Source organism: Lonchura striata, chromosome 34 (genome assembly GCF_046129695.1).
Source record: "Lonchura striata isolate bLonStr1 chromosome 34, bLonStr1.mat, whole genome shotgun sequence".
NCBI lineage: Eukaryota > Metazoa > Chordata > Aves > Passeriformes > Estrildidae > Lonchura > Lonchura striata.
The window spans coordinates 1,597,272-1,610,834 of record NC_134636.1 but is presented as its reverse complement, the minus strand read 5'-3'; the positions used below and the strand labels follow the sequence as shown (position 1 = coordinate 1,610,834).

At 62.3% G+C, this 13,563-nt stretch overlaps 1 protein-coding gene across 1 annotated transcript; it reads right to left on the bottom strand.

The window, feature by feature from the left end:
• Positions 1–13,318, bottom strand: LOC144247810 (polyunsaturated fatty acid lipoxygenase ALOX15B-like). Its single transcript, XM_077789458.1, has 11 exons — positions 12,708–13,318; positions 10,969–11,106; positions 9,899–10,142; positions 8,369–8,512; positions 7,806–8,000; positions 7,066–7,152; positions 6,086–6,255; positions 4,019–4,140; positions 2,461–2,561; positions 1,441–1,611; positions 1–180 (listed from the first exon to the last, which is right to left on the bottom strand). The coding sequence occupies exons 1-11, from the start codon at positions 13,316–13,318 to the stop codon at positions 1–3; spliced, it is 2,163 nt and encodes a 720-aa protein (XP_077645584.1).
• Between the last annotated feature and the right edge of the window lie 245 nt (positions 13,319–13,563).

Genomic DNA, 13,563 nt, shown 5'->3' with positions numbered 1-13,563 from the left:
TCAGATGGCGACGCTCTCCTGCACGCGCCCGGGCTCCAGGTAGGGGTAGGGCAGCTCCAGCGCCGCGTTCCGTGCCCGGATCCGCTCGGCCGCGGCCGCCAGGCGGGACCGGAACGCGGCCAGGAGACGCCGCGGGCCCGGCCCCACCAGCAGGTCCTGGCTGCGGGAGCCCAGGGGACGCTGGGGACATCGAGGGGACATCAGAGGGGACATCGGGGATGGTGGGGACATTGGGGACGTTGGGGGGATTGGGGACACTGGGGACATTGGGGGGATTGGGGGGATTGGGGACATTGGGGACATTGGGGACATTGGGGACGTTGGGGGGACTGGGGACACTGGGGGGATTGGGGACGCCAGGGACATGGAGGGGACATCAGAGCGGACACATCCCCGGTGTCCCCAATCCCCCCAGTGTCCCCAGGCCCCCCAATGTCCCCATGTCCCCAGTGTCCCTAATCCCACCAATGTCCCCAAACCCCCAATTCCCCCAATGTCACCAGTGTCCCCAGTGTCCCCAGTGTCCCCAGTGTCCCCACTATTCCCTCTGTGCTGTCTGTCCCTAGTGTCCCCTCTGTTCCCTCTGTCCACATGTCCCCAATGTCTTCAGCCCCTTCAATGTCCCCCTGTCCCCTGTCCCCCTGCCCCCCTGTCCCTCTGTCCCCCCGTCCCCAATATCCCAAATTCCCCCAATGTCCCCAGTGTCCCCAATGTCCCCAATGTCCCCAATGTCCCCAATTCCCCCAATGTCCCCAATGTCCCCAGTGTCCCCAATGTCCCCAATGTCCCCCCTGTCCCCTGTCCCCTGTCCCGTGTCCCCTGTCCCTGTCCCTGTCCCCTGTCCCCTGTCCCCGTCCCCTGTCCCCTGTCCCCTGTCCCCTGTCCCCTGTCCATTGTCCCCTGTCCCTGTCCCTGTCCCCTGTCCCCTGTCCCGTGTCCCCTGTCCCGTGTCCCCTGTCCCCTGTCCCCTGTCCCCTGTCCATTGTCCCCTGTCCCTGTCCCTGTCCCTGTCCCCTGTCCCCTGTCCCGTGTCCCCTGTCCCCTGTCCCCTGTCCATTGTCCCCTGTCCCGTGTCCCGTGTCCCCTGTCCCCTGTCCCTGTCCCCTGTCCCCTGTCCCCTGTCCCCTGTCCCTGTCCCCTGTCCCTGTCCCCTGTCCCCTGTCCCTGTCCCCTGTCCCCTGTCCCCTGTCCCCGTCCCCTGTCCCCTGTCCCCTGTCCCTGTCCCCTGTCCCCTGTCCCCTGTCCCCTGTCCCTGTCCCCTGTCCCCTGTCCCTGTCCCCTGTCCCCTGTCCCTGTCCCCTGTCCCTGTCCCCTGTCCCCTGTCCCTGTCCCCTGTCCCCTGTCCCCTGTCCCCGTCCCCTGTCCCCTGTCCCCTGTCCCCCGTCCCTGTCCCCTGTCCCTGTCCCCTGTCCCTGTCCCCGTCCCCGTCCCCGCGCTCACCGGCTCGCCGCCCTCGTAGCTGACCACGCTGAGCAGGGCCAGCAGGGCCCCGGTGGCCTCGGGGCCGGGCAGGGTGGCCAGCAGCAGCTCCTCGCCCGCCTCGGCCTCGCTGCCCGGCGGCGCCCGCTGCAGCGTGCCCGGCGTGTTGGGCATCCAGGCCGCATAGTCGTACTGGGGGGGCACCGCGGGGTCACGCGGGGGTCACCACCCCAAAAAGGGAGCTGGGGTCACGCGGGGGTCACCCACCCCAAAAGGGAGCCGGGGTCACCTGGGGGTCACCAACCTCAAAACCGCCCTGGTGTCACCAGCCCCAAAATCACCCTGGGGTCACCAACCCCAAAACCACCCCGGGGTCACGCGGGGTCACCAACCCCAAAACCACCCCGAGGTCACCTGGGGGTCACCCACCCGAAAAAGGGAGCCGGGGTCACGCGGGGGTCACCCACCCCAAAAGGGAACCGGGGTCACCTGGGGGTCACCGACTTCAAAAGGGACCCGGGGTCACAGGGGTCATTGGCCTCGAAACCACCCCAGGGTCACCTGGGGGTCACTCACCCCAAAAAGTGACCCGGGGTCACCTGGGGGTCAGCGGTCTCAAAAGTGACCCGGGGTCACCTGGGGGTCACCGGCCTCAAAAGTGACCCAGGATCACAGGGGTCACTGACCTTGAAACCGCCTTGGGGTCACGCGGGGGTCACCCACCCAAAAAAGGGACCCGGGGTCACCTGGGGGTCACAGGGGTCACTAAGGTCCCATGAGGTCACTGACCCCAGAACCACCCTGGGGTCACTCAGGTGCCTTTGGGTCACCCAAGGGTTGTCACCTCTCCATGTCCCCTTTGGTGGCCACCAAGTGGTCACCAGGGTCCTACAGGGGCCACTGGAGGTTGTCACGTGCCCTTGGTGGCCACCAAGGTGGGGTTCGTGGCCACGGCTGAGCCTGATGGGTATGCTCAGGTGTCTCCCTCCCCCCTGGTGTCCCCAGGTGTCCCCAGGTGTCCCCAGTGTCCCCAGGTGCCACCTGGCCGCTGTTGACGGCCGCGTGCCGGGCAGAGCAGCAGAAGATGATCATGGTCAGGAACTTGACCAGCTCAGGGCGGCTGCAGAGCTTGGACGGGAACCCTGGGGGGACATTGGGGACATTGGGGACATTGGGGACATTGGGGACATTGGGGACATTGGGAGGGTTGGGGACATTGGGGACATTGAGGACATTGGGAGGGTTGGGGACATTGGGGACATTGGGGACATTGGGAGGGTTGGGGACATTGGGGACATTGAGGACATTGAGGACATTGGGGACATTGAGGACATTGAGGGGACATTAAGGGGACATCACCCAATGGAGGTGGCACCCGCCAAGTGATGTCATCCACAATGGCGGTGTCACCGAACGTGGTGATGTCACCATCGTGGGGACGTTGCTGGACAGGGGTGTCACCCACCACAGGGACGTCACCCACCACAATGACGTCACCCACCACAGGGACATCACCCACCATGGGAACATCACCCACCACAATGACATCACCCACCACGGGGACGTCACCCACCATGGGAACATCACCCACCACGAGGACGTCACCCACCACGGGGACGTCGCCCACCACAATGACGTCACCCACCACAATGACATCACCCACCACAATGACGTCACCCACCACAATGACGTCACCCACCACGGGGACGTCACCCACCACGGGGACATCACCCACCACAATGACATCACCCACCACAATGACGTCACCCACCACAATGACGTCACCCACCATGGGAACATCACCCACCACGGGGACGTCACCCACCACAATGACATCACCCACCACAGGGACATCACCCACCACAATGACGTCACCCACCACAGGCCACCCCCAGCACGTCACCATCTGGGCCCTGGCCATGGATGTGATCGGGCTCACACCATGACTTGACCATGTCCATGAACATTCCATGACCATGGCCATGACCATGACCATGACCATGCCATGACTTAACCATGACCATCACCATGACCATGACCATGACTTGACCATGCCATGACCACTCCATGACCATGACTTGACCATGACCATGACCATGACCATGACCATGACCATGACTTAACCATGACCATGACCATGACCACAATTTGACCATGGCCATGTCATGACTTGACCATGCCATGAACACTCCATGACCATGACTTGACCATAACCATGACCATTCCATGACCATGACCATGACCATCACTTGAGCATGACCATGACCATGACCTGACCATGACTCAACCATGACCATGACCATTCCATGACCATGACCATGACTTGACCATGACCACAACTTGACCATGACCATGACCATGTCATGACTTGACCATGCCATGACCACTCCATGACCATGCCATGACCACACCATGACTATGACCTGACCATGCCATGACCCCTCCATGAACATGCCATGACCACACCATGACCATGACTTGACCATGACCATGACCACAACCACAACCATGACCATTCCATGCCCATGACCATCATCCATCACCGCCACGTCCCCGTGTCCCCCCGATTGTCCCTGCCACCCTCCCCGGTGTCCCCTACCGCTTTTCTCGTTGCCCAGGACGCCGTAGGTGAAGATCTCGCCCACCCACTCCTGCAGCTCCTCGTCCTCGGCCACCTCGCTGTCCTCGGCGTAGAAGAGCGCCACGATCCCCTCCACGTAGCTGGGACACCGCGGGGACGTCGGTGACACGCGGGGACGCCGGCGTCACACCCACGCCACCCCATGGCCCTGTCCCCGTGTCCCCACCGTCGGTCCCCATCACCGCTGGTGTCCCATCTCCATGGCCCTGTCCCCGTTGTCACCTCCCCAGGGTCCTTGTCCCCCCATCCTCACTGTCCCCATTGTCCCCACCCCCATCCCCGTGTCCCCATTGTCCCCATTGTCCCCATTGTCCCCACCATTCCCACCTCCATGTCCCCATTCTCCCCATTGGATTGTCCCCATTGTCCCCATTGTCCCCACCATTCCCACCTCCATGTCCCCATTGTCTCCACTTCCCTGTCCCCACTGTCCCATTGTCCCCACCATTCTCATCTCCATGTCCCCAATGTCCCCATCCCATTTTCCCCACCGCTGCCACCTCCATGTCCCCATCATCCCCACCTCCCTGTCCCAAATGTCCCCATTGTCCCCATTGTCCCCATCCCATTGTCCCCACCACCATTTCCCATTGTCCCCACCATTCTTACCATCCCCATCTCCATGTCCCCACTGTCCCCATCCCATTGTCCCCATTGTCCCCATTGTCCCCATCCCATTGTCCCCACCATTCTCACCATCCCCATCTCCATGTCCCCACTGTCCCCATCCCATTGTCCTCATTGTCCCCATCCCATTGTCCCCACCATTCCCACTTCCATATCCTCCATGTCCCCACCATCCCCATCTCCCTGTCCTCACTGTCCCCACTGTCCCCATTGTCCCCATTGTCCCCATTGTCCCCATCCCATTGTCCCCATTTTCCCCACTGCCCCCATTTTCTCCACTGTCCCCATCCCATTGTCCCCACATTCCCACCCCACTGTCCCCACTGTCCCCATTGTCCCCACTGCTGCTACCTCCAAGTCCCCATTGTCCCCATATCCATGTCCCCATTGTCCCCAATCTCCATGTCCCCATTGTCCCAATATCCATGTCCTCCATGTCCCCACCATCCCCACCTCTGTGCCCCCATTGTCCCCACCTCCATGTCCGCATTGGCCCCACTGCTGCCACCCCCCTGTCCCCACTGTCCCCATTGTCCGCACTGTCCCCACCATCCCCACCTCCATGTCCCCATTGTCCCCATCTCCATGTCTCCACCATTCCCACCTCCATGTCCCCATTGTCCCCATCTCCATGTCCCCACCGTCCCCACCTCCATGTCCCCATTGTCCCCATCTCCATGTCCCCACCATCCCCACCTCCATGTCCCCACCGTCCCCACCTCCATGTCCCCATTGTCCCCATGTCCATTTTCCCCACCATCCCCAGCTCCATGTCCCACTGTCCCCATCCCATTGTCCCCACCACTGCCATCTCCATGTCCCCATTGTCCCCTCCACCATGTCCCCATTGTCTCCATTGTTCCCATTGTCCCCATCCCATTGTCCCCACCACCATGTCCCGGCTGTCCCCACCCCCGTGTTCCCATTGTCCCCACCTCCATGTCCCCACCATCCCCACCTCCATGTCCCCATTGTCCCCACCATCCCCACCTCCGTGTCCCCACCATCCCCACCTCCATGTCCCCATTGTCCCCACCATCCCCACCTCCGTGTCCCCACCATCCCCACCTCCATGTCCCCACCATCCCCACCTCCATGTCCCCATTGTCCCCACCATCCCCACCTCCGTGTCCCCACCATCCCCACCTCCATGTCCCCACCATCCCCACCTCCATGTCCCCATTGTCCCCACCATCCCCACCTCCATGTCCCCACCATCCCCACCTCCGTGTCCCCACTGTCCCCACCTCCATGTCCCCATTGTCCCCACCATCCCCACCTCCATGTCCCCACCATCCCCACCTCCGTGTCCCCACTGTCCCCACCTCCATGTCCCCATTGTCCCCACCGTCCCCACCTCCATGTCCCCGGTGTCCCCGGTGTCCCCGGTGTCCCCACCTGTGGATGGCGTCCCAGATGTCCAGCGCGTCGTCCCGGTAGTGGTAGCCGGGGATGTCCCCGACGCCGCGCTCGGCCACGTCCTCGGGGGCGCAGAGCTCGCGGAACGTCAGCGCCGCCAGCCCGCGGGCCACCAGCGCCAGAGTCCCCTCGCGGCCCACCGCCGTGGCCTGGGGACAGGGCCACCCTTGGGGTCACCTCGGTGTCCCCTCAGTGTCACCTCAGTGTCCCCTCAGTGTCCCCTCAGTGTCCCACCGCCGTGGCCTGGGGACAGGGCCACCCTCGGGGTCACCTCGGTGCCACCCTCAGTGTCACCTCAGTGCCACCCTCAATGTCCCCTCAGTGTCACCTCAGTGTCCCCTCAATGTCCCCTCAGTGCCACCCTCAATGTCTCATCAGTGTCCCCTCAGTGTCCCACCACAGCGGCCTGGGGACATGGCCACACTTAGTGTCACCTCGGTGCCACCCTCACTGTCACCTCAGTGTCACCTCAGTGTCTCCTCAGTGTCCCCTCAGTGTCACCTCAGTGTCCCACAGCAGTGGCCTGGGGACAGGGCCACCCTCGGGGTCACCTCAGTGTCCCCTGTGTCCCCTCAGTGTCACCCTCAGTGTCCCCTCAGTGTCCCCTCAGTGTCACCTCAGTGTCCCACTGCCATGGCCTGGGGACAGGGCCACCCTCGGGGTCACCTCGGTGCCACCCTCAGTGTCACCTCAGTGTCCCCTCAGTGCCACCCTCAGTGTCTCCTCAGTGTCCCCTCAGTGTCCCCTCAGTGTCACCTCAGTGTCCCACCGCCATGGCCTGGGGACAGGGCCACCCTCGGGGTCACCTCGGTGCCACCCTCAGTGTCACCTCAGTGCCACCCTCAATGTCCCCTCAGTGTCACCCTCAGTGTCCTCTCAGTGTCCCCTCCAGCCACACAGGTGACCCAGGTGACACAGGAGGTGACCCAGGTGACACTGTGACCCAGGTGTGACCTCACCTGGTCGATGATGCCCCCGGGGCTCAGCAGCGTCTCCCGGGCCAGGATGTTGATGTGGAAGGTGAAGCGCAGGTGGGGCAGGAGGAGCTGGGGACATTGGGGACAATGGGGGACACTGGGGACACTGGGGATATTGGGGACATTGGGGACACTGGGGATATTGGGGACATTGGGGACACTGGGGATATTGGGGACATTGGGGACATCGGGGGACATTGGGGACATTGGGGACACTGGGGACACTGGGGACATTGGGGACATTGGGGGACATTGGGGACACTGGGGGGATTGGGGACATTGGGGGACATTGGGGGATTGGGTTGGGATTTTTGGGGTCAGAATTGGGATTTTTGGGGTCAGGGTTTTTGAGGTGCGGGTTTTGGGGTCAGGGATGGGGATTTCAGGACGGGGATTTCGGGGCGCAGTTTTTGGGGTCGGGGCGCAGGTTTTGGGATGGGGATTTCGGGGTGCAGTTTTTGGGGCCGGGGTGCAGGTTTTGGGGTCAGGGATGGAGATTTCAGGACAGGGATTTCGGGGTGCAGTTTTTGGGGTCGGGGCGCAGTTTTTGGGATGGGGATTTCGGGGTGCAGTTTTTGGGGGCCGGGGCGCAGATTTTGGGGTCAGGGATGGGGATTTCAGGACAGGGATTTCGGGGTGCAGTTTTTGGGGCCGGAGCGCAGGTTTTGGGATGGGGATTTCGGGGTGCAGTTTTTGGGGCCGGGGTGCAGGTTTTGGGGTACCTGGTGCACGGGGTGGGCGGCGGGCAGGCGGTGCGTGGCCACGGCGAAGGCCTCGGGCAGGAAGTGGCCGTGCAGGAGGTGCGCGACCATCTCGTGCAGCACGAAGTGGGCGCCCCTCACGCACAGCTTGGCCAGGGCCCAGCCCCGGCCCCCCGGCAGGAAAATCGGGGACCCCGGCCCGGGGCGCTGGGACAGCTGGGGGGACACCGGGGTCACCGGGGTCACCGGGGTCACCAAGGTCAGTGGGGTCAGTGGGGTCAGTGGGGTCAGAGGGGTCAGTGGGGTCACCGGGGTCAGTGGGGTCAGTGGGGTCAGAGGGGTCAGTGGGGTCACCGGGGTCAATGGGGTCAGTGGGGGACATTTGGGGCCATTTGGGGTCATTTGGGGACATGAGGGGATCCCAAAGAGACACAGGGGGACATTTGGGGCCATTCGGGGCCATTTGAGGCCATTTGGGGCCATCTGGGGACACGGGGCGATCCCAAAGGGACAGGGGGATATTTTGGGGCCATTTGGGGACATTTGGGGACACCTGGGGACACCTGGGGACACTCGGGCCGTACCTGGATGGCCACGGGCAGCAGGCGGCCGCGGGGGCTGAGCCAGAGCAGGCAGAGGGGGGCGGCCACGAACTGGGGGTGCCCCCCGATGTGCCCCGTGGGGAGCCCGTCCAGCAGCGCGTAATCGGCCAGGAACAGGCGCCCGCCCTGATCAATGACACCCCGAAAATGGGGACCCCAAAAATGGGACCCCAAAATGGGAACACCCTCCAGCAGCGCGTAATCGGCCAGGAACAGGCGCCCACCCTGATCAATGACACCCCGAAAATGGGGACCCCAATGGGACCCCAATGGGACCCCCAAAATGGGGACCCGAATGGGACCCCAAAAATGGGGGACCCAAAATGGGGACCCCAAAAATGGGACCTCCAAAAATGGGGACCCGAAAATGGGGACCCCAATGGGACCCCGAAATGGGGATCCCAATGGGACCCCCAAAATGGGGACCCCAATGGGACCCCAAAAATGGGGACCCCAAAAATGGGGACCCCGAAAATGGGGACCCCAATGGGACCCCAAAATGGGACCCCCAAAATGGGGACCCGAATGGGACCCGAAAATTGGGACCCAAAAATGGGACCCCCAAAAATGGGGACCCAAAATGGAGGCCCTGAAACGGGGACCCCCAAAATGAGAACCCCAAAAATGGGGACCCGAATGGGGACCCCAAAAATGGGGACCCAAAATGGGAACTCCCAAAAATGGGACCCCAAAAATGGGGACACCAAAATGGGGACACTGAAATGGGGATCCCCAAAAATGGGGACTCAAATGGGACCCCCAAAAATGGGGACCCGAATGGAACCCCAAAAATGGGTACCCCAAAATGGGGACACCGAAATGGGGACACGAAATGGGAACCACGCAGACACCCCCAAAATGAACACCCCAAATTGGGACCTCCAAAAATGGGAACCCAAAATGTGAACCCCCCTCAGACACCCCCAAAATGGACACCCCGAAATGGGGACACCCAAAGGAGGACCCCCAAAAATGGGGACCCCGAAATGGGGGACACAAAATGGGGACACGAAATGAAAACCCCAAATGGCGACCCCAAAATGGGAACCCCCCCAGACACCCCCAAAATGGGGACCTCGAAATGGGGACCCCAAAATGGGGAGCCCAGAATGTTTTTTGGGGTGATTTTGGTGGTTTTGGGGTGCCCACCTCCATCTCCCGGCGCAGGGAGGTCCCTGGGCTGAGGCTGGGGCCACCATGGGGGTTTTAACTTGGGGTTTCTCTTTGGGATTTCTCTTTGGGGTTTTTGGGGTTTCTGTGGTTCCCAATTGGTATTTTTGGGGTGTTTTTGGGATTTTTGGGGTGATTTTGGTGGTTTTGGGGTGCCCCCCTCCATCTCCCGGCGCAGGGAGGTGCCCGGGCCCAGGCTGGGGCCACCATGGGGGTTTTAATTTGGGGTTTCTCTTTGGGGTTTCTCTTTAGGGTTTTTGGGGTTTCTGTGGTTCCCAATTGGTATTTTTGGGGTGTTTTGGGGTGTTTTTGGGGTGATTTTGGTGTTTTTGGGGTGCCCACCTCCATCTCCCGGCGCAGGGAGGTGCCCGGGCCCAGGCTGGGGGCCACCATGGCCTCGCTGACGGGGAAGTTGGGGGGCAGGCGGCGGCAGCGGCGCAGCAGGACGGGGTTCACCCCGCTCAGGAACTGCTCCCCGAAAAACGCGTCCTCCTGCCAGTGCCGCAGCACGTACTCTGGGGACACAGGGGACACTTGGGGACAGCTGGGGACACTTGGGGACACCTTGGGGACATTTTTTGGACACCTGAGGAACATCTGGGGACAACTGGGGATACCTTGGAGGCATCTCAGGGACACTTGGGGACAACTTAGAACACCTTGGGGACACTTGGGGACACCTGGGGATATCTTGGAACATCTTGGGGACAACCTGGGGACAACCAGGGACACCTTGGGGACACCTCAGGGACATTTGGGGACATCTTGGGGACACCTGGGGACACCTTTGGGACATTTCTTGCACACCTGGGAACACCTGGGGACACCTCTGGGACATCTGGGGTAGCTTTGGGGACACCTCTGGAACACCTGGGAACATCCGGGGGACAACTTGGGGACATTTCTCAAACACTTGGGGACACCTGGGGACACTTGGGGACATCTGGGGACCTCTGGGGACACCTGGGGATATCTTGGAACACCTTGGGGACACCCTGGGGACACCTGAGGACACCTGGGGATATCTTGGAACACCTTGGGGACACTTGGGGACACCTTGGGGACACCTGGGGATATCTTGGAACACCTTGGGGACACTTGGGGACACCTTGGGGACACCCTGGGGACATTTGGGGACACCTGGGGATATCTTGGAACACCTTGGGGACACCCTGGGGACACCTGAGGACACCTGGGGACACCTTGAGGACACCCTGGGGGACATCTGGGGATCTCTGGGGACACCTGGGGATATCTTGGAACACCTTGGGGACACTTGGGGACACCTTGGGGACATCTTGGAACACCTTGGGGACACCGTGGGGACACCTGAGGACACCTGGAGACACCTTGAGGACACCTTGGTGAGACCTTGGGGACACCTGAGGACATTTGGGGACATTTGGGGACACCTGGGGATGTTCGTGGCTGCGGGGGAGGGGCACCCACCGCTGATGGGGGTCCCGGGCCCCTCGAGCGCCGCCCGAATGTCCCCAAAGCTGCGCCAGGAGGAGCCGGAACGGAGCCCCCGGAGCCGGATCCGGATCTGCCTGGGGACAGCGGGACAGGGGACACTGGGGACACTGGGGACATTGGGGACACTGGGGACATCAGGGACATTGGGGACATTGGGGACACTGGGGACACTGGGGACATTGGGGACATTGGGGACACTGGGGACACTGGGGACATTGGGGACAGTGGGGACATTGGGGACATTGGGACATTGGGGACACTGGGGACAGTGGGGACATTGGGGACACTGGGGACACTGGGGACATTGGGGACATTGGGGACATTGGGGACACTGGGGACACTGGGGACACTGGGGACACTGGGGACATTGGGGCATTGGGGACATTGGGGACACTGGGGACACTGGGGACACTGGGGACACTGGGGACATTGGGGACACTGGGGACACTGGGGACATTGGGGACATTGGGGACACTGGGGACATTGGGGACATTGGGACATTGGGGACATTGGGGACACTGGGGACACTGGGGACATTGGGGACACTGGGGACATTGGGGACACTGGGGACACTGGGGACATTGGGGAGATTTTGGGGATTTTGGAGACATCAAGGGGACACCCAAGGACAGGGATGGGTGGGGGTAGCTGGGACCCTCAGGGACCCTTGATGACCCCTTGGTGACCCCCATTGACCTCCATTGACCCCCATTGACCCCTGTTGACCTTCATTGACCCCCATTGACCCCCGTTGACCTCCATTGACCCCCATTGACCTCTGTTGACACCCAATGACCCCCATTGACCACCACTGACCTCTGTTGACCCCCATTGACCACCATTGACCCCATTGACCCCCATTGACCACCATTGACCCCCATTGACCACCACTGACCCCCATTGACCCCCATTGACCCCCATTGACCCCCATTGACCACCATTGACCCCTGTTGACCCCCATTGACCCCCATTGACCCCCATTGACCCCCATTGACCACCACTGACCCCTGTTGACCCCCATTGACCACCATTGACCCCCATTGACCCCCATTGACCCCCATTGACCACCATTGACCCCTGTTGACCCCCATTGACCCCCATTGACCCCCATTGACCACCACTGACCCCTGTTGACCCCCATTGACCACCATTGACCCCCATTGACCACCACTGACCCCCATTGACCCCCATTGACCACCACTGACCCCCATTGACCCCCATTGACCCCCGTTGACCCCCGTTGACCCCCATTGACCCCCATTGACCCCCATTGACCCCCATTGACCCCCACTGACCCCCATTGACCCCCATTGACCCCCGTTGACCCCCGTTGACCCCCGTTGACCCCCATTGACCCCCATTGACCCCCACTGACCCCCATTGACCCCCATTGACCCCCACTGACCCCCATTGACCCCCATTGACCCCCATTGACCCCCATTGACCCCCATTGACCCCCATTGACCCCCATTGACCCCCATTGACCCCCGTTGACCCCCGTTGACCCCCGTTGACCCCCATTGACCCCCGTTGACCCCCATTGACCCCCATTGACCCCCATTGACCCCCATTGACCCCCATTGACCCCTGTTGACCCCCATTGACCCCCATTGACCCCCATTGACCCCTGTTGACCCCCATTGACCCCCGTTGACCCCCATTGAACCCCATTGACCCCCGTTGACCCCCGTTGACCCCCGGGTCACTGACGCGGCGGCGGCGCGCGCAGCCAGCTGGGCGCGGTGGCCCAGGGGGAAGCTCAGGGTGGGCGACAGCTGCGGGGGCGGCCCCGGTGACGTCATCGCCTCCGGTGACGTCATCTCCTCCTGTGACGTCATCGCCTCCGGTGACGTCATCGCCTCCCATGACGTCATCGCCTCCGGTGACGTCACCGGCGGGGGCGTGTCCGGCGGGGCCGTGGCGGGCGGGGCCGGCCACGGGCACAGGGCCGGGGGCAGCGCCCGGAGGCACCACGGCCACCCCGGGGCGTATGGAGCCCACCTGGACAGAGTGACCAGTGGTGACCACTGGAGACCAGCAGTGACCACTGGAGACCAGCAGTGACCATCTGGACAGAGTGACCAGTGGTGACCACTGGAGACCAGCAGTGACCACCTGGACAGAGTGACCAGCAGTGACCACTGGAGACCAGCAGTGACCAGCGGTGACCAGCAGTGACCACCTGGACAGAGTGACCAGCGGTGACCACTGGTGACCACTGGAGACCAGCAGTGACCATCTGGACAGAGTGACCAGCGGTGACCACTGGTGACCAGTAGTGACCATTAGTGACCAGTACTGACCAGTGACCAGTAGTGACGACCAGTAACCACCAGTTCCCCCCAGTTCCTCCCAGTCCCTCCCAGTCCCTCCCAGTTCCCCCCAGTCCCTCCCAGTCCCTCCCAGTCCCTCCCAGTTCCCTCCCAGTCCCTCCCAGTTCCCCCCAGTCCCTCCCAGTTCCCCCCAGTCCCTCCCAGTTCCCCCCAGTCCCTCCCAGTCCCTCCCAGTTGTCCCAGTTCGCACTCGAAGCT